Genomic DNA, 20,675 nt, shown 5'->3' with positions numbered 1-20,675 from the left:
CTGAGCTGGATTTAGTTGATATCTAAATCATTCTTATATTTTCCAAAGCACTTATTAACATTTATTTACTTTATTTACTCTTTAAGTTTAATAAATATTTGTTAAAATATATTAAATATCCTGAGAAAATTACATGGAAATAAAAATGTAATTTAAATAACCTGAAGTATTTTAAATATGATACAGCTAGATAATGCAGAGTACAATATGTCTTAGAAAAATAGTAGACCAAGATTTAAATTAAGTTTAATTTAAATTGAAACTGGAAATTATTACTGTATTAAAAGTGGATTTTCTTTTTTTTTGAGGAGGGAACAGAAAAACACAGGAAAACTTTATATAGTTACCTCATTGTTAATCTTTTGTTTTAAGAACATGTTTAGTATATTATAAAATAGCACTATAACCTCCCAGGGCAACATAACTTAAAAAAAAAAAAAACACCAAAAAAACAAAAAAACCAAACCCTACAGCAAAGTAGCAATACTTCAAAGCCCATGGTAAAGTAAGAAAAAAAGAGAGATATTGCCTTTTGTCCTAACACAACTCTCTCTCCACTCTCCTCTTCACTCAATTCATATTTACCTTCTTTTCGTGTTTAAAACTTCTTCCTGTGTCAAGGCCTTTACACTTGTCTCCTCTACCTGGAACACTCTTCCTCATACCAGCGTATTTGTTCAAATCTTTATTGTCTTCAAGGTCAACTTAAGCAATGAGCTAAGATAATCACCTAAACTTTGGTTTAGACTATAAACTCCATTCTATACAAATGATATTCTCAAGGTGACTTATTTAAAATTATTTAAAATATTTCAAACCACATTTTGCCATTAGAAATAAACCCCTTACCTCTTTTTCCTTTCGGTCTATGGCATCTCGCTCAGCCTGCAACTGTACTTCTAGGGACAATTCTGCTTTAGCTTCTATAGCTCCACACTGTTTTTGGTCCTCTACCTTTAAATATATAAGAATTTTTTCAAAAATTCAGACATTAATTCCTGATCATTCATTTTAATTAGAGAAGTAGCACTTTCATTTCTTTCATTTCAGTTATCAGTTATCAGTTAGCAGCTGATAATCTACATGAGTGAATAATCAAAGTTATACTCAGTTTTGAATGCATTTTTATACAAATTCAAACAGGAATGTTTGACATTCTTAAAATTCATTCCTCAGATAAAACGGAGGCTATCCCCTGAACTGCTCCCTTCCTAACCTTCCTTATCCTGCTCTTCTTCTTTGATTCATTCTTGCTTTCTGCAGTATAATGGAAATAGACTTCATTTCTTCTTAGTCTGGGATAAAGCATCAGCCTCACCTGGTATCCACAGCTTTTTCACACTTGGCTATTATTTTACAATCACAACCTTACTGACTGTTAAAAGGATCATTAATTCTTCTGGTTTAGCTAATCTTCCTTTCTCAGGACTAAGGTATGCAAGTAATATCTGGAGATAAGAATAAACAGATACAGTTACGATGTCACTGAAGACATAAAGATATTATTTATATTTTGTAATAATAGCAACAAAAAGTCAACAGCAATTTTTTATGTAAAGGAACAGATGTTCATGTAACTAAGAGTAATTTGCATTAAAACACTTGATAAAATTAACCTAAAGAAAATGCCACACCTTTTGAAAAGTGTCTGCACTAATGAGTAAGGCTTGCTCCAGTTCCCTTACTCTGAACTCCAATTTCTCAATTTCTTCGTTCCGTTCTTGGATATCCCTCTGAAGCTGCTCTTTAGACAGCAAAAGCTCACTGCACTTGTCTGTTTTTTCTTTCAGATGATTTGTTAACTGTTCAACCTGGAAATATAATAAGCAAACACTGTAACAAAAAAATTTCAACAAGCTAATAATAAACTATCTATCCTCATTTCAAAAAGTATTTTCAGATGCTAGACTAATTTTATTTTTGACAAGGATAGCAATGATCGTCTCCAACTATAGTGACATATTTCTGAGTTCACAAAACAAAGCAGTACAACAAAACAGAAATAATACTGCTTTCATCAATCCTTTACAAAAAGTTTTCTCTTAAGATGAAGACTTTCCCCAGCTAGGAGGAGAAAAAAATGTTACATTTTTGAATAATGTTGAAGTATAAAGCTCTAATGGTACAACCACACTAAAACCTAATAAAAATGACACGTTTGCAGAATATTGACTTACACTCTTATGTGAGATAAGATAACCTTAAAAAATCTTTCATGGATTCTATTTTTCTTAAAAAATCTTTCATGGATTCTATTTTTCTTTCTATATGTAGAATTGATACATATAATAATGCAATGGTTCTAAACACCACAGAGATGGGAGAGCTTTAATACAGTCACTTAGAAAGCTTTTTCAGCCTATACGTTTCAGCAGCGCAGAAGAGAGAGGAGAATGTGAAGTGATGACAGGGATCTGTACACCCTGAAAGTTTCCCTAAGTAATTCTGACATGTGGGGTCTATTCAAGAGAATGGCTCTGTGATGGAAGAATTCAGGAAGCATTAATAAGATAGCTTATGAAATTCAATCTCATCAAGTGAGGAGAGAAAAAGGAAGTGTGATGGTAAGAAAAAAAGGAATTCTAGCTTATTTCAATGAGATATTTTAAGGAAATGATCCAAAATGATACTTATTTTGCAAAACATTAAAACAAATGCAAACTTACCTATAATTACATGTTCAAGGATGACAGTTAACAAAGCCCCTGAGGAGAAACTTTGATAGTAATGGGTAGACTAAGATTTGGAAGTACAGTCAAGGAAGAATCGTGGATCACTACATCAAAAACTAATGATGTATTGTATGGTGACTAACATAATAAAATAAAATTAAACAAAAAAATTAAAAAAAAAAGGGAAGGCAACAAAGCAGCAAAATAGTACAATATACTGTTACAGTTAGATTGTTTTGATCTTGAGAAAATCAGAATCTGGGGAATCAGATTTGGCAAGGTAAGGACAGAACAAATAGATCACATTGTTCCAGGAGAAAATCATTTTTGTTAGTTTCTTAAAGTTTCATGAACGAGGCAGGTCAGTTTTCAAATATAAGAAACCAAATAATAGGAAATGACAAGAAGTTCTAAAGCTTAAATATTCTTTTGAGTTTCAACAAACATATCTATTTTTCAAAAGCTGAAAATATGTTAGGAATAAGACCAGTAACTACAAACTCTGTGGGGATTGATAACTTTTCTACTGCTCTAGTAGATAAGGCTATTCTATATCACATTACTTCAATGAGAATGTAAACATTTTACTATGAGTTTATAGACATTTTATGCTTCTTTGGAATTCTTTGAAGAGAAATGAAATCTTGTAAATTATATAGAAATTAAATAAGCTTTTTATTTTTATTTTTTTTTAAAGATTTTATTTATTTGACAGAGAGAGATAGCGAGAGCAGGAACACAAGCAGGGGGAGTGGGAGAGGGAGAAGCAGGCTTCCCGCGGAGCAGGGAGCCCGATGTGGGACTCGATCCCAGGAACCTGGGATCATGACCTGAGCCGAAGGCAGATGCTTAACGACTGAGCCACCCAGGCGCCCCTAGAAATTAAATAAGCTTTTAAAAAAAATTTAATTATTATTATTTCTGAAAACAATTTTATGTCTTCACTATATAGTAGGCCTATACTCCTATGAGGTGGGTTCTATTACAATTTCTATTTTAGAAGTGAGTAAACAAATTTTAGAAAGTTTTAAAAAAGTGACTTAGCCATTGTCATACACCTGGTAAATCATACAGCCTAATGGCAAGCACAATCTCTTTATAACCATAACAAGCCATTGTTAGCAATTTATATAATAAGTCTTCATTCATTTGGCAAATTTAGAGTTCTATGTTTCATAGATGAGGAAATGGACAACTGGGATGAAAAAGTAGAAGCAGGGAGAGTGCTAATGAGGCTACCAAAATTATCCAGCCAAACAGTGACAGCCAGGATTTAAGGAGATGAATAAAAACGTTAAGAACAGGAAGATGGAAGATGTAGTGCAACCTGACTCACCCACTAATGGGTTGGAAGTAGGGGTTGGGAAAAAAGAGTGGAATCAAGGATGAAGCCTATGTCCTGGCAATGAAGAGGTGAAGATGGTACAATATTTACTGAAATAAAGAAGGAACATGTTTTATTCTTGTCCTTCTCTGGTGGGGGCTAGTCACGAATCAAGAGCTCTCTTTGAACATGTTAATTTTGAGACACATAAATGGAGATATAGTGAGCATCTGAATATTCAAATCCAGAGCTCAAAAGAGATGTCAGAGCTGGAGGTATAAATGCACAGTCCTTTACATATTAACTACCTGGGAAGAGAATATGAACAGGAAAGAAGAAGGGGGCCCAAGACTAAGTCTTGGGGTACTCCATCATTTATTTGGGTTGAGAAACAAAGATTAGAGAAAGAGACCAATGAAGTAGGTATGTCACAGAAGCCAAAGTGTTTAAGGAAGAGGGCTAAAATGAAAGCCTCTGAATGGCTGTGTATGATGAAGACAGAGAGATGATTACTGGACATAGCCATGAGGCTGATAACCTTCACAAGAATCATTTCAATGAAACAGAGGATATAAAATCCCACTGAGACAGAGGGATTTGGAACTTCATTGCAGGGGACTGAGAAAAGAATGCAAGATGGGAAAGTAAAGCATGAATACAGACAATTCTTTTGATCTAGGGAATGGGAATAGAAAAATAAGCAGAGAAGTTTATTTAATTGGGTAATACTAGAAGATAAATTTCAATGCAAACAATTTTTAGAGTTTCAAGAACCTTTTACATTGAAGCAATATTTGATTTTCTGGTTTTGAAGATTTATATATAACAGAAAGAATTTCCTTTAAGTTCTTCACAATACATGTCTTATTTTACACACAATATACAAATTATTGTAAGGCAGATAACATCAGTAAAGTTCTTACCTCTCTAGTTTGATGTTCATTGATAGGCTGGAATCGAGGTACAACCTTAAGTTGCTGTTCTAGTTTCTGTATTTCCTGTTGGAATACATCTCTCTCATGTTCTCTATCAATGGCTTGCTCCTGAAGTATAAATAACAGTAACAGATGAAACAATACATATTGAAGCTATTATTTCTGCTACTTCCCTTTAGTTATACGTATAGCTTTATTTGAAGACAAACAACTGATGACCACAGAATATCCCAAACCAAAAGGTTTAAGAAGATAACACCTTGTGTATGGTACCTAGCCCATTTGGGCTTTGATTAAAATTTACATATTTAAATATCATTTGAAGCACAACATTTTTAAAAATTCAAGTAATGTTTAATATAGCCTGAAATAAAAATATTGTCCCAAAAATGAGTTTACTTTTTTGGAACAAAAGAGGAATTCCATTGTTAATTTAGTCATTAAAAAAAATAAGCAGAACAGATTATTTAGTAAATCAATTTCTTTCATCCTAATCTAGCTTTCATATCTAAAATTATAAAATGTGTCAGAATCTGATTCCCTGATCTATGAAGAGAATATCAGGCCTTAAATGAAACCCCAAAGAAGAAAATGCCTGTGAAATTAGAGACTTAGTATCATTTTGGAAGAGAGTAAGGACAGCATAACAGCCTGTCCCAGTCCGTTTCCCAAAGCACACTGTTACTGTGTATATCTTTTGTGGGTAAAACAGTGTTGGCCAGTTAGCTATTAGGATCCTCACCCTGCTTTGGCAGTTGGTTAAAGGAAAGACTTGGACAAGCTTCTTAACTCTGAATTTGGAAAGGCTAACTGGTAGGGTTTATTTGTAATCTGCTTATATCACCTTTAAAAAGCTGTGATAGGTGAACAATAAAAATTATTAGAGTTTTTATCTGGAATAGTGCTTTTCAGTTAATTGTAGAAAACAGATATAGATGAAAATGCTAGAATTCAAGAGTCTCTTCATAATTTAAAAGTCACAACCTAGAGTAGCAGCGAGTAAGCATTCCACTGAGAAAATCAATATTCAAGTTGAGAATACTTACATCTAAAAATTTTCTCGTTTTTTCTAATTGCTTTTCCAGTGCTTGGTTTTGCTGTCGTAAATCCATAAGCTCAGCATTTTTTTCTTGTTCCAGCTCTATAAACCTACTGACTTGTTCCTCAACATCTATTTCTAGAGCTTTCACTTGTTTCTGAAGGTCATCACGCACTTTTTCAGCTTGGCACTGTACTTCTAGTTTTTCCTTCATTAGTTTTTCTGTTTCCTGTAGTAATTCTATTTACAAACATAAAAAATATTCTAAGTTAAATCATAATTAATAATAGCAAAATCACCCATAACTATGCTCAAATTTTACCTTTATGAAATAAGAGATCTGAGTTTTATTTCAAACTCATGTAAAAAAGGAAAATGTTCCTGTGAAAATATCAAAATATCATATTCCTATATAAGCAAGCTAGTATCAAAAACTTACACTGTATTAACAAAAAGAATCATCCTGTCACTAAAAACAATACTTTGTGAAAATGCCATAGCAAATGACCAAAAAAATAAATAAATCCACTTTCATCATAAGGAAAAGAACAAAGTCTAATTAAATTTAAACACAGAAATAACTCACCTCAGGCAAAAATCAAACCAATAAAATCACTTTTATATGCATACACAACACACATGAAGATCAAATACTGTAAATTTTTAACCAAGGCAAGTTAAGAGTTACAGAAAAAAAATATAACTACAATCAGAATTTCCTGTTAGTCTTTCTCCTTATTAGATCCATATTCCTGAGTTAGTCTTGCATGCTCATACATATATGTATCAAGAAAAAACTGACAAGTATGAGAGGCAGTATGGTGTAGTGCTTAGGAGCAGAGACTGTGGATTCAAATCCTAGCTCTGCCGTGTATTTCCTATGTGAAACTTAATATGATGTCCTCCAATTTCCATATATGTGAACTGGGGATAGTAACAGTAGTGAGCTCTAACAGTTATTGTGGATCAAATGAGTTAATATACATAAAGAATAGTGCCTAGAGTATGGTAAGCACTATATAAGTGTTAGCTATTATTAATATTAATAATATAATTATTAAGTATAAATAGCAAAGTAAAACAATCCTCTAATGAAAAAATAAAGGAACACAGCCTGAGTCTTTACACTAACCAGTCTTCCAACACTGTACTCAGGACTAGGAATCTAGAGAAAACAGCTTTTCCTTTTAAAACAATATTGATTTAGACATTAATATAAAAGTAAATGAACCAGAGTCTCCTTACTAAATTTCATTGATCCTATTGTTACCATCATCTTATATTTCCTGGTTTAGAAAGAGCATTTTCAAAAGTTATAGGCTGCAAGAGTTTAATGTATTTGTTTCTGTAAAAAACTGAAATGGTCTTAAGCTCTGCGGAAAAACAGATATAAGATGATGATCACTATGAATGTCAGTTGTTAATTTCAAATATAAATATGTATTTTATTGTAAGTAGTTTTTTGTTAAAGAGAAAAACCGTAAGTATGAAACACAACAGCAAAATTAGAGGTACGTTAGTTGGAAAAGTAGAGGTATGTGATTGAAAATTCAAGGGTCACCCAATTTTTGGAGTTGTAAGTTTACCACCCAAAGACTGGCCATGCAACTGTATAAACACACCTGCTCCAGGTGCTGCATCGACTGCAGCATCTACTAGTCCTATAAGAATAGAAAGAAAACACACATATACAGAACAAAGATATAATTTACATGTCTACTTCCTAAAATAGGACAATATGTACACAAAAGAATTAGAAGTAAAAGTTGAAACCATTGATAACATTTTGATGTCCCAGTATTTCTTGAATATTTTACATGTATGATATATATATGCTTTGTACATTAAAAAGTCCAACTCTAAATAAATTTGAGCATCAGAAACAACCATACCATATTACAAAAATGTATGCTGTATTTCTAAATTGGTAAAATTCAACCAATGAAACTACACATTTATAAAAGTGAGAGGATATGATAAAAAGGATTTCAAGTTCCACTGTTATAATGACTGGCATTTTTTACTGCCAAAAAAACTAAGATATCACACCTAATTTCTCATTTAAGAAACGATTAAAGGTTATTTATAAATTGTATATTCTTTGAACTCCTACACAGATTAAACCAGATGTCACCCTGCTTCTAACAGTCACTGACCTTTTCAATCTATTCTCTTGCAGGCCAAAATCCACCCCCCTCCCTGCTTGCTGGGAGTGCTGGATCAGTGCTCTTAGTTATTTATTCCAAATATACATTTTTGCTGCTTTTCTGCTATTAAAAGTACTTAATCTTACATAGTTTAAAAAATATCCTGCCTCATTATGTGTAGCTTTCTTTTAAGGCTTCCTTTCCAGTTAAAATCTGCCAAAGGAAAAAAGAAAAAAAAACAAAACACCCCTGACTCTACATGGTTGGCTAATGAAACATTTACCAGAGAGGTAGATTTTCTTGTAATTTTTCAATCCCCATATAAAATACACGAACAAAGGCAATGAAAGGAAAAGAGCCACCTTGAACTTTTAAGGAATGTTTCATATACAAAGTCCAAAAATACATACGCTGTTCAACTGGGCCTGCCTCTGCTTTCATAGCTTCTTTCTGTCTGGACAGTAATTCTCTTTCTTCTTGGATCTGCTGTTGCTCTGCTTCCAACTCTTGTAATCTACTACCTGCACATAACAATTCCTGCTCAAGACGATCTATTATATCAGTTTTTTCCTGAATTTGCCTTTCAAAAAGAGTTTTTTCATCTGCATAGCCATCAATGACACCTATAAGATAAAATTAACAGGGAATGGGATTATAACTTATTTCAAATCTTACCATTTGGTGTTACATAAATAATAAAAGGTGTACTGTTAGCAAAACTTCATTCCGACATTTTAAATGTTTTGAATGAATCTGCTGCTGCTGATAGTACGTACGTTCAAAGCAATCTTTTTCTTGTTAACCTTTGTGCCTAAATCTGAGGTCCCTTTGAACTTTCCATTATTTTGCTATGCTAATGTATTGCAACATGTAGGTGTAACTCACTTTATTACACAGATATAAATAGGTTTCTGGAAAGTTTAATATAAATCAGATGCTTCTGAACCAAATCACATTTTAAATATACTAGAGAAAGTTGATATTTTAAGTGATTCTACAAGGCCAACACCCACAACAGTATGGCAGAATATAAACAGCATGAGGCTTTAGAGGCATAAAGCGTGGCATCACCATTTAATGGTGGCCTTGAACAATTTATTAACATCTCTTAGCGTCAGTCTTTTCAACACTAAATTACAAGACTTGCCTTAGGGTGGTGGGATTATGGTAACAAATCACTATCATTTCTTTCTTTTTTTTTTTTTTAAGATTTCATTTATTTATTTGACAGAGAGACACAGTGAAATAGGGAACACAAGCAGGGGGAGTGGGAGAGGGAGAAGCGGGCTTCCCGCTGAGCAGGGAGCCCGATGTGGGACTCGATCCCAGGACCCTGGGATCATGACCTGAGCCGAAAGCAGACGCTTAATGACTGAGCCACCCAGGCGCCCACTATCATCTATTTCCGTATTTTCCAAAACTTTTAATGCACTCTGTAATTCTATTAAATTTTTTCTTTTTCCTTTTTTTTTTTTTGCAGACTTTACTTATTTGACAGAGAGAGAGAGAGAACACAAGTAGGTAGAGTGAAAGAGGGAAAAGGAGAAGCCGACTCCCTGCTGAGCGGGGAGCCTGACATGGGGCTCGATCCCAGAACCCTGGGATCATGACCTGAGCTGAAGCCAGACCCTTAACCGACTGAGCCACCCAGGTGCTCCTCTATTAAATACTTTCTAATAATTAAAAATATAGACAGTTCTTAAAATTGCCTGAAGAAATTCTGAAGACAAACTACAACTACGTTTCAGTGGTCACTCTAAATTAGAGTAGACTGGTAATGTCCAAATCTGTCTTGCATCAAAAATCTCTATTTTTAAACTTGAAATTTTTCCACCCTCAGCTGCCAATGGTATGTTGCTTACCCTCAGCCTTACTGAGCTCCACAGCCAGCTGTTCTCTGGCCCTGGATTCCTCATGAAGGCGCTCTCGCAGTTCTTCTTGGCACTTCAGGGACTCGGTCACTTCTTGTTTCTGTCGAAATGACTCCCGCATCAACTCTGTCTGTGTAACTTTTGCATGTTCAAGCTAAACAAGGAGGGAAAGCGTACATGAAATAAGACAACTGAAGTGTGGGAAGGCCAATGTCATTCCCCACTAAAGCTTAAAAAAAAAAAAAAAAGATTTTTAAATAGAAATAAAGGCATACTGTTGAACTGTAGCCGTTAATATTTCTAGTGCATGCTAACATTAGTAGGTGGAAAAAGTCACTATACAACTAGATTAGCTACATACAACTTTACATAAGAGATGTAGTATAATTTTATTAAACAAAAAAAATGTTTCTTTTGGAAATAAACCACTTCCAACAGTAGCTCTGTATTCTATCACATAAAGAGAGGTATAAAGTTAATGACACATAGGCTCTTTTTAAGGTATTTTCTGAAGAATTTTCTGTAATTGTAGTCTATGAAAAACTTAGTATCTTTTATATTTAATATTTATTGATTGTGGACCCCTGCTATACACTATGGGGAACTAATATATGCTTAATGTAATGGCATCAATTAACAAAATCATAGTGGCACAACAAAATGAATTATAACCCATTTTTTAAAATAATTTTTATTGTTATGTTAATCACCATACATTACATCATTAGTTTTTGATGTAGTGTTCCATGACTCACTGTTTGTGCACAACACCCAGTGCTCCACGCAGAATGTGCCCTCTTTAATACCCATCACCAGGCTAACCCATCCCCCCACCCTATTATAACCCATTTTTAACTAAAAGCTTTATATTTCTGTCCATCTATGAAACATCTACAGGACTCTATATGAATATTCAATTTATTTTCAAAACCTTAGAATAAAGAGGCATGACCCATAATTACTCATAAATACAGCCTCCTTAATATGCTGTTATTGGCATGACTATATTCTTACAGAATTTTTAAAGATGATGGTCAAGGACAGACTCAGGCCAAAGCTCTCGGAAAACAGTGATCACTGTTACCAGCTCCAAGAAATTATAGAAAAGCACTGTTTCTGCCTTAGTCTTCTGAGCTTCTGATGGCCAGCATCTCCTTATCTGTTTTTATTTTTATTTTAAAAGAGAGCACGTGAACGAGCATGGGGGTGTGGGGAGGCAGAAGGAAAGGGAGAGAAAATCTTAAGCAGGCTCTACACCCAGAGCATATCCTGACGTGGGGCCCCTGAGATCATGACCTGAGCCTAAATCGAGTCGAACGCTTAACGAACTGAGCCACCCAGGCGCCCCTGTTTTTTATAATAAAAAACATAACCATAATGAACGAATTTATATATAGCTGCTCTTCTGAATTTACAGTCACAGCCTATATTTTTAAAACATATCAATTGCTTTCACATATGTTGGTATGTCATTTTTTTCTGTATATTATAAAATGGTTGGTAAATACATGAAATCTCTAAGAGTTCAAAGCTCTCACTAAAAAGAACAGGAATTGTTTTTTTTTCTTTTTCAAATTTACTGTACAAACACAACAAGGCATTTAGCATTTACAACAAAATAAATACTTGACTTAGTTAAGAAAATTAAGTTTTTGCTTCTAATGTACTACTTCTTGACAAGATCTAAAGCAACCTTAAAGTGCATTTAAATATGTACCATAAAACCACAAGAAATAACTTCAGCTTTACAAAACAAAACTAAAAAGTTAGAAGAATCAAATCAGTAAAGCTAGCAAACAAATTTCATTTATTATAGCAAATGGTGCTCATACTTTACTGGAATAAGAGATTCCCTTCAAATGTTCATCTAAATACTCTATACTTTAAAAAGCCTTTTCTAATCTGCTTTGATTTATTCCTAATATGTGTAATACCTAACAATATGAAATACATAAAAATTTCATATTATTTCTAAATAAGTTAAGAAAATTACTACATTAAAAGTAAGTATAAAACATCAATAAATATTCTGTCACTTTAATACAAAAGTTTCAGAGGAGGTAACGAATCTATTCTGAAAACCATCCGGCCTGTTAAATATTAGCTAGTGTATTACAATTAAAGCCATGAAAGTCATAAAAAGTGCTGAATAACTTGTAGTTATATTGAATAACTTGTAGTGAATCATTCACAACATACATGTTAAATAAACCTGAAATACTAACTATGCTAAATACTCTTAATTTTTGTAAAATACATTTCAATAAAAAGTAGAAAACAGTATTTCCTCACTGGATTAGTAAGCACATTAAAAATAAGTTCCTTATGAGTTAACAAGAAAATTAAAATTAGAATCCACATTTTCTTTTTCCCTGTCTGGAACTACAGCCAATATACCATATGATTGTAAACATTTCCTAACTGGCTCAATGGACTTAGCTGTTTTAAGTACCACAATGCTCATTCCCTCAAATATAACCATTCCATTTTTACTCAGGACTGGAATCATAAACATATAAAAGCAAGATTCTTAAGGACAAGCAGGATCTCTTTAAACAGCTTGCCTGGCATGGAAAACTGTAATACTATCTCACTCTGCTTTCTGGAATTAAAAACATAGCCAAGTTGGGGCTCTTAGACCAAATTTAGCTCTTCAATATATCAGGATAAATGAGTAGTAACACATGAAACAATAACAAAACAAGATTCTATTCCATTTACTCTTACTAAGGACATCTAAAGTTCATTTCTCATTTATACAAGTTTTTTAACTAAATGTATAAAAAAAGTGAAAGTATAAACTAAAAGTATAAGAAACCAAATTTTTTATACTTACTGAATAAGGAGGGGTAGGCAGTGAAATTTTAGAAATAAGCTTTAATATGTGCCCATTTCTTTTATGAATAAAATGAAAAATAGAAGTATTAATAATGACAGAGTTATTTTCATCCAAATGTTCACATAGAGGAAAAGGATGTGGTAAAGGCACACGAGATTCAACCTCATAAATGTCTTCATCTTGTTCTTCCAACCATGAGCCGCTGAGTTTAACAGTTGCCAAATAGGTACGGTAAGAATCCATGCTAGTAGATTCAGATGCCAACTTCCCCACTTGCTTTAAGAGTTTTCCACTACATTAAAAGTTCTTTTTAGTTTATCAAGATAGACCATAGCAGTATGAAAAATTCTTTTTAGTACTATCAAATAAGTATCAATTCTTACAAATGAACAAAAGAAAAAACACACAGATCTATAAAAAAAACTACATTTCTACCAGTCTTCATCAAAAAGAAAACAAAAAACAAAGAAAACAAAAATAAAAGCAGAAAAACACCTTTTTAACTAGAATAATTAATTCTTTAAAGAATGGAAGAATGAAAATATAAATATCTAAGTAGCCGAGCCATAAAACTGCTTTCAGTATCAAATATATCTGTGGAAATAACTAAGCCTTCCAAACAGAACCTGGCAGGGAAGGTCAAGTTTGAAATCTCCATAGTAGCAGTCTTGAGAAATGTAGTTGCAACATTATTTCCCTTGTTCTTGCTGCTTCACTCAATTCAAAAGTAAAAGCTCTTCTGAACTGAGCTATTCAAACAGCCTCTCACCCTGAGCCAAGGATTCTAGTCAGTGTCCCTGGAGGAAAAGGTCAGAACAGAGGGTGTGGTTTCATGTCTTTACCTATAGGTACTGACAGGTGGAATGTGAATTAATACGCCCACAAAAAAGCCTGCCTAACAGGATCCAAGTTCCACGTCAGAGCTTTGAAAAGGGTATTTAGACAAGTTTATAATGCTTCTAAGATAAGCTAGTATTTTTCCATCCTATTAAAAAATTGTTTTAATTTGAAAGTGTGAAATCAAGTAGGTTTGAGTCCACATTACCAAATAGTTCTTAAAGTATATCAAATAATCATAATTTTTTCTGGAAGACTTAGTATTTCCTTTTGATATTTCCTTAAATGATACTCATTCTTTTGAACAGTCACTAGAAGTAAATACAGATAGTTCAGTTATAACCTATTTCCCACAATGAATTGTTTTCAGAGTGAATGTTAAGGGGAAAAAAAACGCTCTTTAAAAAGCTGCATTATATATAATATGTTTGGTAATTATATTACATTACTTAAGGTATCCTAGGAACTCTGACTAAAACTAAAAAGCGCAAGTTGCATATAATAGTCTTCTGGTAGTTCCCAGAAATGTTGTCAACAGTGAATAAACTAGACACTCAGAATTTTAAAAGATGAACTTACATTTTAACAGCAAAAGATTCTCAAATAAATGAAAGAGCTTTCATTGTGGTGCCTTTTTTTTTGTCCAGTAACTAAATATCCTAAACCCATAAAACTAAAACTTTTTATCTACTATGGAAAAACCCATGCAAGCAGATGATATCAACAAAAATCTGTTTTATAGCCACTTTCACTACACAAAATTGTTTAAAGGAGTCAATACTCAAAGCCTTCATAATAGGCTAATAATTAGGGAAGAGAAAATGTGATTTTCTACATAAAGCCCAGAATCTACAGGTAGATACTTGGGGTGCGGGTCGGGGGGACAGCTGCCTATTATAATTCTGGATTAGGCAATGACAAATTTCTGTTTATTATGTTTTTTTTTTATGTGAGCCCACCAGTTAGTCTGTTAATAAGTCTGAATATCTGTACAAAACGGAGGCCTAACCCTACACTGGTTCAGCTAAATATGATTTTTCTGGATCTTTAGCAGATACAAACTCATCCATACCCTAGCTGCTCAGCTTTATGAACTGATAGGATCCATGCTAACCATATCATATAGTTCTCAAAATACTCTTTCCTGGCTCCCTCTGGGAGTTACAGTTTATTTTGATAATCTAGTATCCAATTTCTCTTATTTGAAGCAAAAACAAAATTCTGAGGGTAAGAAGTATCCCTTTATAAAGAGAAACATTCAGGCCAAGGTAAGAATTAACTACAAAGAAAAGAAAAACCTAGGGAGGAGAAAAAGACTCAAAAAAGTAGTAGATTAAGATGATTTAGAATGAGGCAAACAGCCCTTATAACAACAGTTTATTAACTGACAGCATATTATATTAATTCATGTTAAAAAAAGGTGACCCTAAGTTAAAATAATCCAAATTATATTTTTTTCCCATTTTTGAAAGCATGTAAAACTTGTTTCCATCCATGTAAAACCAAAATCTATAGGAGTAGAGTGTATCCACTTACAACTAGGAACATAAGTCAAGGTTAAGAAACTAACCACAAAGAAAAGAGAGTAAAATTAGGAAGGGTAAAAAGGACTCAAAATAGCAGTAAAGATGATTTAAGATAGGGGCAAAGACCTCCCCTAGTAAGAGTATAGTAACCGATGGTATATTAATTGAATATGTTCAGACAGATTATTCTACATTAGAATAATTCAAATTGTATTCTATTTTTTTTTAATTTTAGAAAGCACATAAAACTTTTTATAATCGAATGCAGTTAAAGCAAAATGATTTCAATTTTTAGGAGGATACCCTTTTAATTATCCAGACTAGCTCATTATTCCCAGGTTCCAGATAATAAAGATTTTAGTGCATATCTGAAGGCTATAAATTGGGGTATAAAGCTATGTTTCCCTAACTAAACAGGTTTACTTTAATCATACAATGTCAAGATATTTAATCTTTTCTGCCCATAAACATTTCTCTCAAACTGACAAGTCCTGACCAATGCTTATTATATATAATAAGCACACTGGAGGAAATACCTAATGGCAAAATACATTTCAACACTTGGATTACAGTTATGCTTAAGACTTAATGACAACATCGTAAACTACTGTTTCATCCTAAGGAAAAGTCTCCCTTTATGAGAAAATACAGAACATGCAGCTTACGTTCCATTATTCTCAAAAATGATAATAAACTCATAAGAGTTGTCTATAATAATCATCATTCTGCGGGAGTAAGTTCCTCATTAATTTTTTCCAAGGCCTAAAGGTATCTCTTGATAGTACCTGTGAATTCCGGAAAACTTTAGTTGCTGAAAGACTACTCTCACGGAACAGAATGCTTTTTCTACCTGATTCAAGAATCAAGAACCTGAAACCATACTCTCAAAGATAGCTTTTCTGCAGAATCACAAAGAGACTACTGAATAAAGACTATGTTAGAGAGATTACCTTTCTAAGGGCTTGCAGGTAGTCTCTAAGCTCTTTTCCTCATATCATAATGAAAGCTCTCCCAACCAACAGGAAACTGGAATAGGCTGAATATAAACCTGATTTTTATGATAGCCTGTCTGGGCAAATGATAAATACAATTCATCATAATAAGTGTATCATTACATGGATGTGGACATACTCTAGGGCAAATCACTTGTCAAATCAAATACATAAAGTAAAATACTTCTTTAATAGATATTATGAAATCAGTCTATAAGATAGATACCCTGATACTTAGTAAAGAAAATGTCCACTAGTTCTTTTACTGAAGCATGATGTATCTATAGAACCTAAAGCAAACCAAACCTTAAAACTAAGTACAAGGCTTAATCATACATCTTCTATTAAAATCACACAACATATAAATCCACATCATTAAAGAAAGAACCTTGAATATTTGACAATATTTACTTAGACTATGGAGACTTCAATGAAACTCCTCCTCCATCTCAAACATTAACCCACAATAACCTGCCAATAATCTCTTTCTCCAATCTTAAATGAGGGAAGGTCTTTCTGATCCAAATGCCACACCTTCCACCTGTGTTCTGCGATTCCATCTTAAACTACTCCAAGGACCTGGCCTCCAGAAAGCTCATCCATTCTGACCTGCAATCTTCGACTTCTTCATTGCTACTCAATGTTCACTATTCCAACCTTTAAAAAAACACCCTCCCCTTCTCAAGCTAGCGTTCTGTTTTTTTCATGGCTTGTAGGCATAAAATTGCTGTCTCTATTTCTCCAACTCTCTGAATTTTGAATTTTCCTTTCCAATTCTATGACACTACTCTCATCAAGGTCACTCATACTGAAATAGTCAATGGACACTAAATCCTCAGCAGCTATGATTTTCCATAGTAACTGACAACTTTTGGAAAAATCACTCCTTATTTGGCTTTTATGACACTATTCTCTTGATTTTCCTCTTCTCATTCTCCATGTCTTCTGTAGACGTACCTACCTTTATTCTCTTTTAAATGTCAGCATTCTACCAGCACAAAAAATAGCTCTGTACACACTCTAAAGACAATGGTTTCAAATGTCTTAAAGGGATAACAATTTCCAATCTAGTTCTACCAAAACTCTAGACTCTAGTGAATATCTTTACTTGATACTGCCTCTATGCATTCTGAATTCAGATTATATAAAACTGAACTCATCACTCACTTCTTTTGCATCCCGTATCTCAGTAAATGAAATACACCAGCAACTCAGTCAATCAAGGATTTACACTTGGTTTCCCTCTTCCTCATCCCCTATATCTGATCAGTCATACTAATTTCTATCAAATTCAGCTTCCTAAAAGGTTTAAAAATCACTTGCCCCCTGCCTTAACTTGATCTCTATCACTTTTTACCAGGAATATTCTAAGTGTCTCTTGTTTCCCTGCATTCAGTATGTCTCCTCACCATCTTCCTGGCCATCCACCTATCATACTACTGCCTGAGGAACCTAAAACACAAATTTGATATTATTTTTTCATCAAAAATAATGCAATGACTCTCCACACTTTATAGCATAATACAGTTAAAACTCCTTAACTTAGCCTACATGGTACTCTGACATGTGACCACTGACTATTCCTCTGCTCTCACCTTATATCAGTTTCCCACCTTCCATCCTGTATGTTTATAACACAAAACTATCCACTGTCCTCATACACATCATGCTGGTTTACACTAATATGCTATGCCTTTTGCAACAAATTTTCTTCTTGACCTACCTACCTAGTCTCTACTCGTCTTTTAAGTCTTTACTTCCTTTCCTCTCATTTTCTTTTGAATTACAATTTCATCTCCACTACCCCATCAAACTGCTCTTGTAAGGTTACCAGTGACACTTAAAAAAAAAAAAAAAAAGGTTACCAGTGACACCTCAGATTTCAAAATCTATTCCTTAGTCTGTGGATAACATGAGCAGTCAGGAGTAACTGACAAAGTGATTCACTCACTTTCAAAGGACAGTAAAAGCAGCAGTTAAGAGCACAGACTTTGAAGCCACAGTACCTGGGTTTGAATTCTAATTCTACCAGCTAACTTGTATATCTGGGCAAGTAACTTCTCTAACTGGTTTCTGTGCTTCTGCCCTAGACTCCTCCACCCCCTCAATTTATTTTTTATTTATTTTTTTAAAGATTTTATTTATTCGACAGAGAGTGAGTAAGAGAGAGACAGAGCGAGCACGAGCAGGGGAAAAGCCGAGGGAGGGAGAAGCAGACTCCCCGCTGAGCAGGGAGCCCTATGTGGGACTTGATCCTGGCACTCTGGGATCATGATGTGAGCCGAAGGCAGACACTTAACCGAATGAGCCACCCAGGCGCTCCACCGCCCATCCCCCCATTTATTTTTGACAAGGTGGTCAAAATGATCCTTTTGAAAAATGTAAGTTAGGTCAGTTACTCAAAAATCTCTAATGATCCTAAGCTTGAAACAATCTGTATGTCCTCTAAATAAATAAACTGTGGTACATCCATATGATAAAATACTCTACAGCTATAAAAAGGAACAAACTTTTAATACATGCAACAAAACTGATAAATCTTACATGTACTTTGGGACAATGAAGCCAGACCCCGAAGAATACATAATGTGTCATTTCATTTACAACAGTCTGGTAAAGGCATAATTATACGGATGGCGGATGGAAAGCAACCAGTGGTTGCCAAAGGCAGGAGGGCTGACTACAAAAGACAGCAGCAGGGTATCTTGGGGGATGGAACAATCCTATGTCATGTTTGTGGTGGTAGATATACACCACCCATCTGTCACAACCAAAAGATCTACTGATACAAAGAGTGAAATTGCCCATCTGGGAGTTTTTAGAAAATGGGGAAACTCAAGATGGAATAAAAACTGTAACAAATGATTGTAACTATATTAAGTGAATAACAAAACCACATTGAAGAGGGTGAGGGAGAAGAGTTAACCTAACATACTTTGAAAAACAGTATTTTTTTTTCTTAAAGATTTTATTTATTTTTTGAGAGAGAGAGAATGAGAGAGAGAGCACGAGAGGGAAGAGGGTCAGAGGAAGAAGCAGACTCCCTGCCTAGCAGGGAGCCCAATGTGGGACTCGATCCCGGGACTCCAGGATCATGACCTGAGCCGAAGGCAGTCGCTCAACCAACTGAGCCACCCAGGCGCCCTGAAAAACAGTATTTTTGACTGTATAAGGCTAAAGACAGAATGTACTGTACATAAATACTGTACTGTAATAAATTTTTTCTTCACAGGGATATAGGATAGCAACTGTGAAGTTATTTTATGCGTTTTTAGGGCTAAACAAATAAGTAAAAATATGCAGATAATGAGAGCCTGGTTTCTCACTGATGGAGAACAAAGTTACAAAGGAAAGGGGGGAAGGGTAGAATGAATGTTGTGGTACTGGATCAGAATTAGATGTAATGTATGAATTAATGTTTTTACTCTATATACATAGAGATACACAAATAAATACTGTATGTATTTATAGATACCCCGTATATTTTTAAACTGTCTACTAAGAGGACCTACAAGTCATGACACTTCACTAACAATGAGCTCATACAGCATCCAGATCTTGGTTTCTAAATATCATTATGTAATAAGAGGACCCTAATTTCCTTGGAGCAGTGGTAGATTTTAGAGCTGGGGCAGGAATAACCTAAGATGGGTCTGGAGCCTCTGATAGTGCAAATGCTCAAAGAAGTAAGCACTTCAAAAAGGCACAAAAGCCAACCTGAAAGAGTTCACAATGCCAAAGCTGAAACAAAACCAATTACTGTAGTATTAGATTATAACCCATTGAAAAAAATGAATAGCTATGAGTCCGTATAGATCCTGATTATAAATGAGAGTGAAGAAATAGCTTTTTCAGAATAATTATAACAGATGAAGGAATGAGGAAAATAGAAAATCACCAGCAGAATACCATGGTAATAATTGTACAGGCAAGATCTACCAATGAATGATAAAACTAGTGGGTGAAAGTTTAAGGAGAAACAAGATATTTGCATAATCTCAAAGTACCTCCTTCAAGAAATTTATTAATTATAATGGGAAAAACAGTAATAGTACAGTGGAGAAATCCAGCAGATACCACAAGAAATCAAGATTAACATTATCAGTAATAAGACATATGGACATCATGTGCCCTCTGATATGATACACTGAGAAGGGCACATCACTTTTGTGGTATTCTTGTCAAAAATGCATAAGCTTCATGTAATCATGAAAAATATCAGACAAATCCATATGGTGGGGCACTCTATAAAATAACTAGCCAGTCCTTTTCAAGTGTCAAGGTCATAAAAGACAAAGACTCAGGTACTAAGAGGAGAAGAGAGCTGACAAAGACGTGACAACTAAATGCAACATGGGATCCTAGAACAGGAAAAGGACCTTAGTGGGAAAAAATGGTAAATCCAAAGGGTCTGTACTTCAGTTTATAGTGTTGTACCAGTTTTACTTTCCAAGTTTTGATAATTATAATACGATTATGCAAGCTGTTAACAT

At 34.1% G+C, this 20,675-nt stretch overlaps 1 protein-coding gene across 11 annotated transcripts in view; it reads right to left on the bottom strand.

Annotated features, from left to right (window-relative positions):
• Positions 1 to 20,675, bottom strand: part of AKAP9 (A-kinase anchoring protein 9) — a 197,697-nt gene that overhangs the window by 38,150 nt on the left and 138,872 nt on the right. For 10 of the 11 annotated variants that reach the window (XM_027574908.2, XM_027574907.2, XM_027574911.2 and 7 more), the window contains 6 exons: positions 9,980 to 10,142; positions 8,528 to 8,740; positions 5,978 to 6,210; positions 4,920 to 5,039; positions 1,635 to 1,811; positions 850 to 954 (listed from right to left, as the gene is read on the bottom strand). In XM_027574908.2, coding sequence (XP_027430709.2) covers positions 850 to 954; positions 1,635 to 1,811; positions 4,920 to 5,039; positions 5,978 to 6,210; positions 8,528 to 8,740; positions 9,980 to 10,142 — 1,011 coding nt within the window. Of the gene's footprint in view, positions 1 to 849; positions 955 to 1,634; positions 1,812 to 4,919; positions 5,040 to 5,977; positions 6,211 to 8,527; positions 8,741 to 9,979; positions 10,143 to 12,824; positions 13,573 to 20,675 lie in introns of those variants that run through there. The other variant, XM_035723406.1, reaches the window with a different exon arrangement.

Source organism: Zalophus californianus, chromosome 12 (genome assembly GCF_009762305.2).
Source record: "Zalophus californianus isolate mZalCal1 chromosome 12, mZalCal1.pri.v2, whole genome shotgun sequence".
Classification (NCBI taxonomy): domain Eukaryota; kingdom Metazoa; phylum Chordata; class Mammalia; order Carnivora; family Otariidae; genus Zalophus; species Zalophus californianus.
This window is presented reverse-complemented; position numbering and strand designations above follow the sequence as displayed.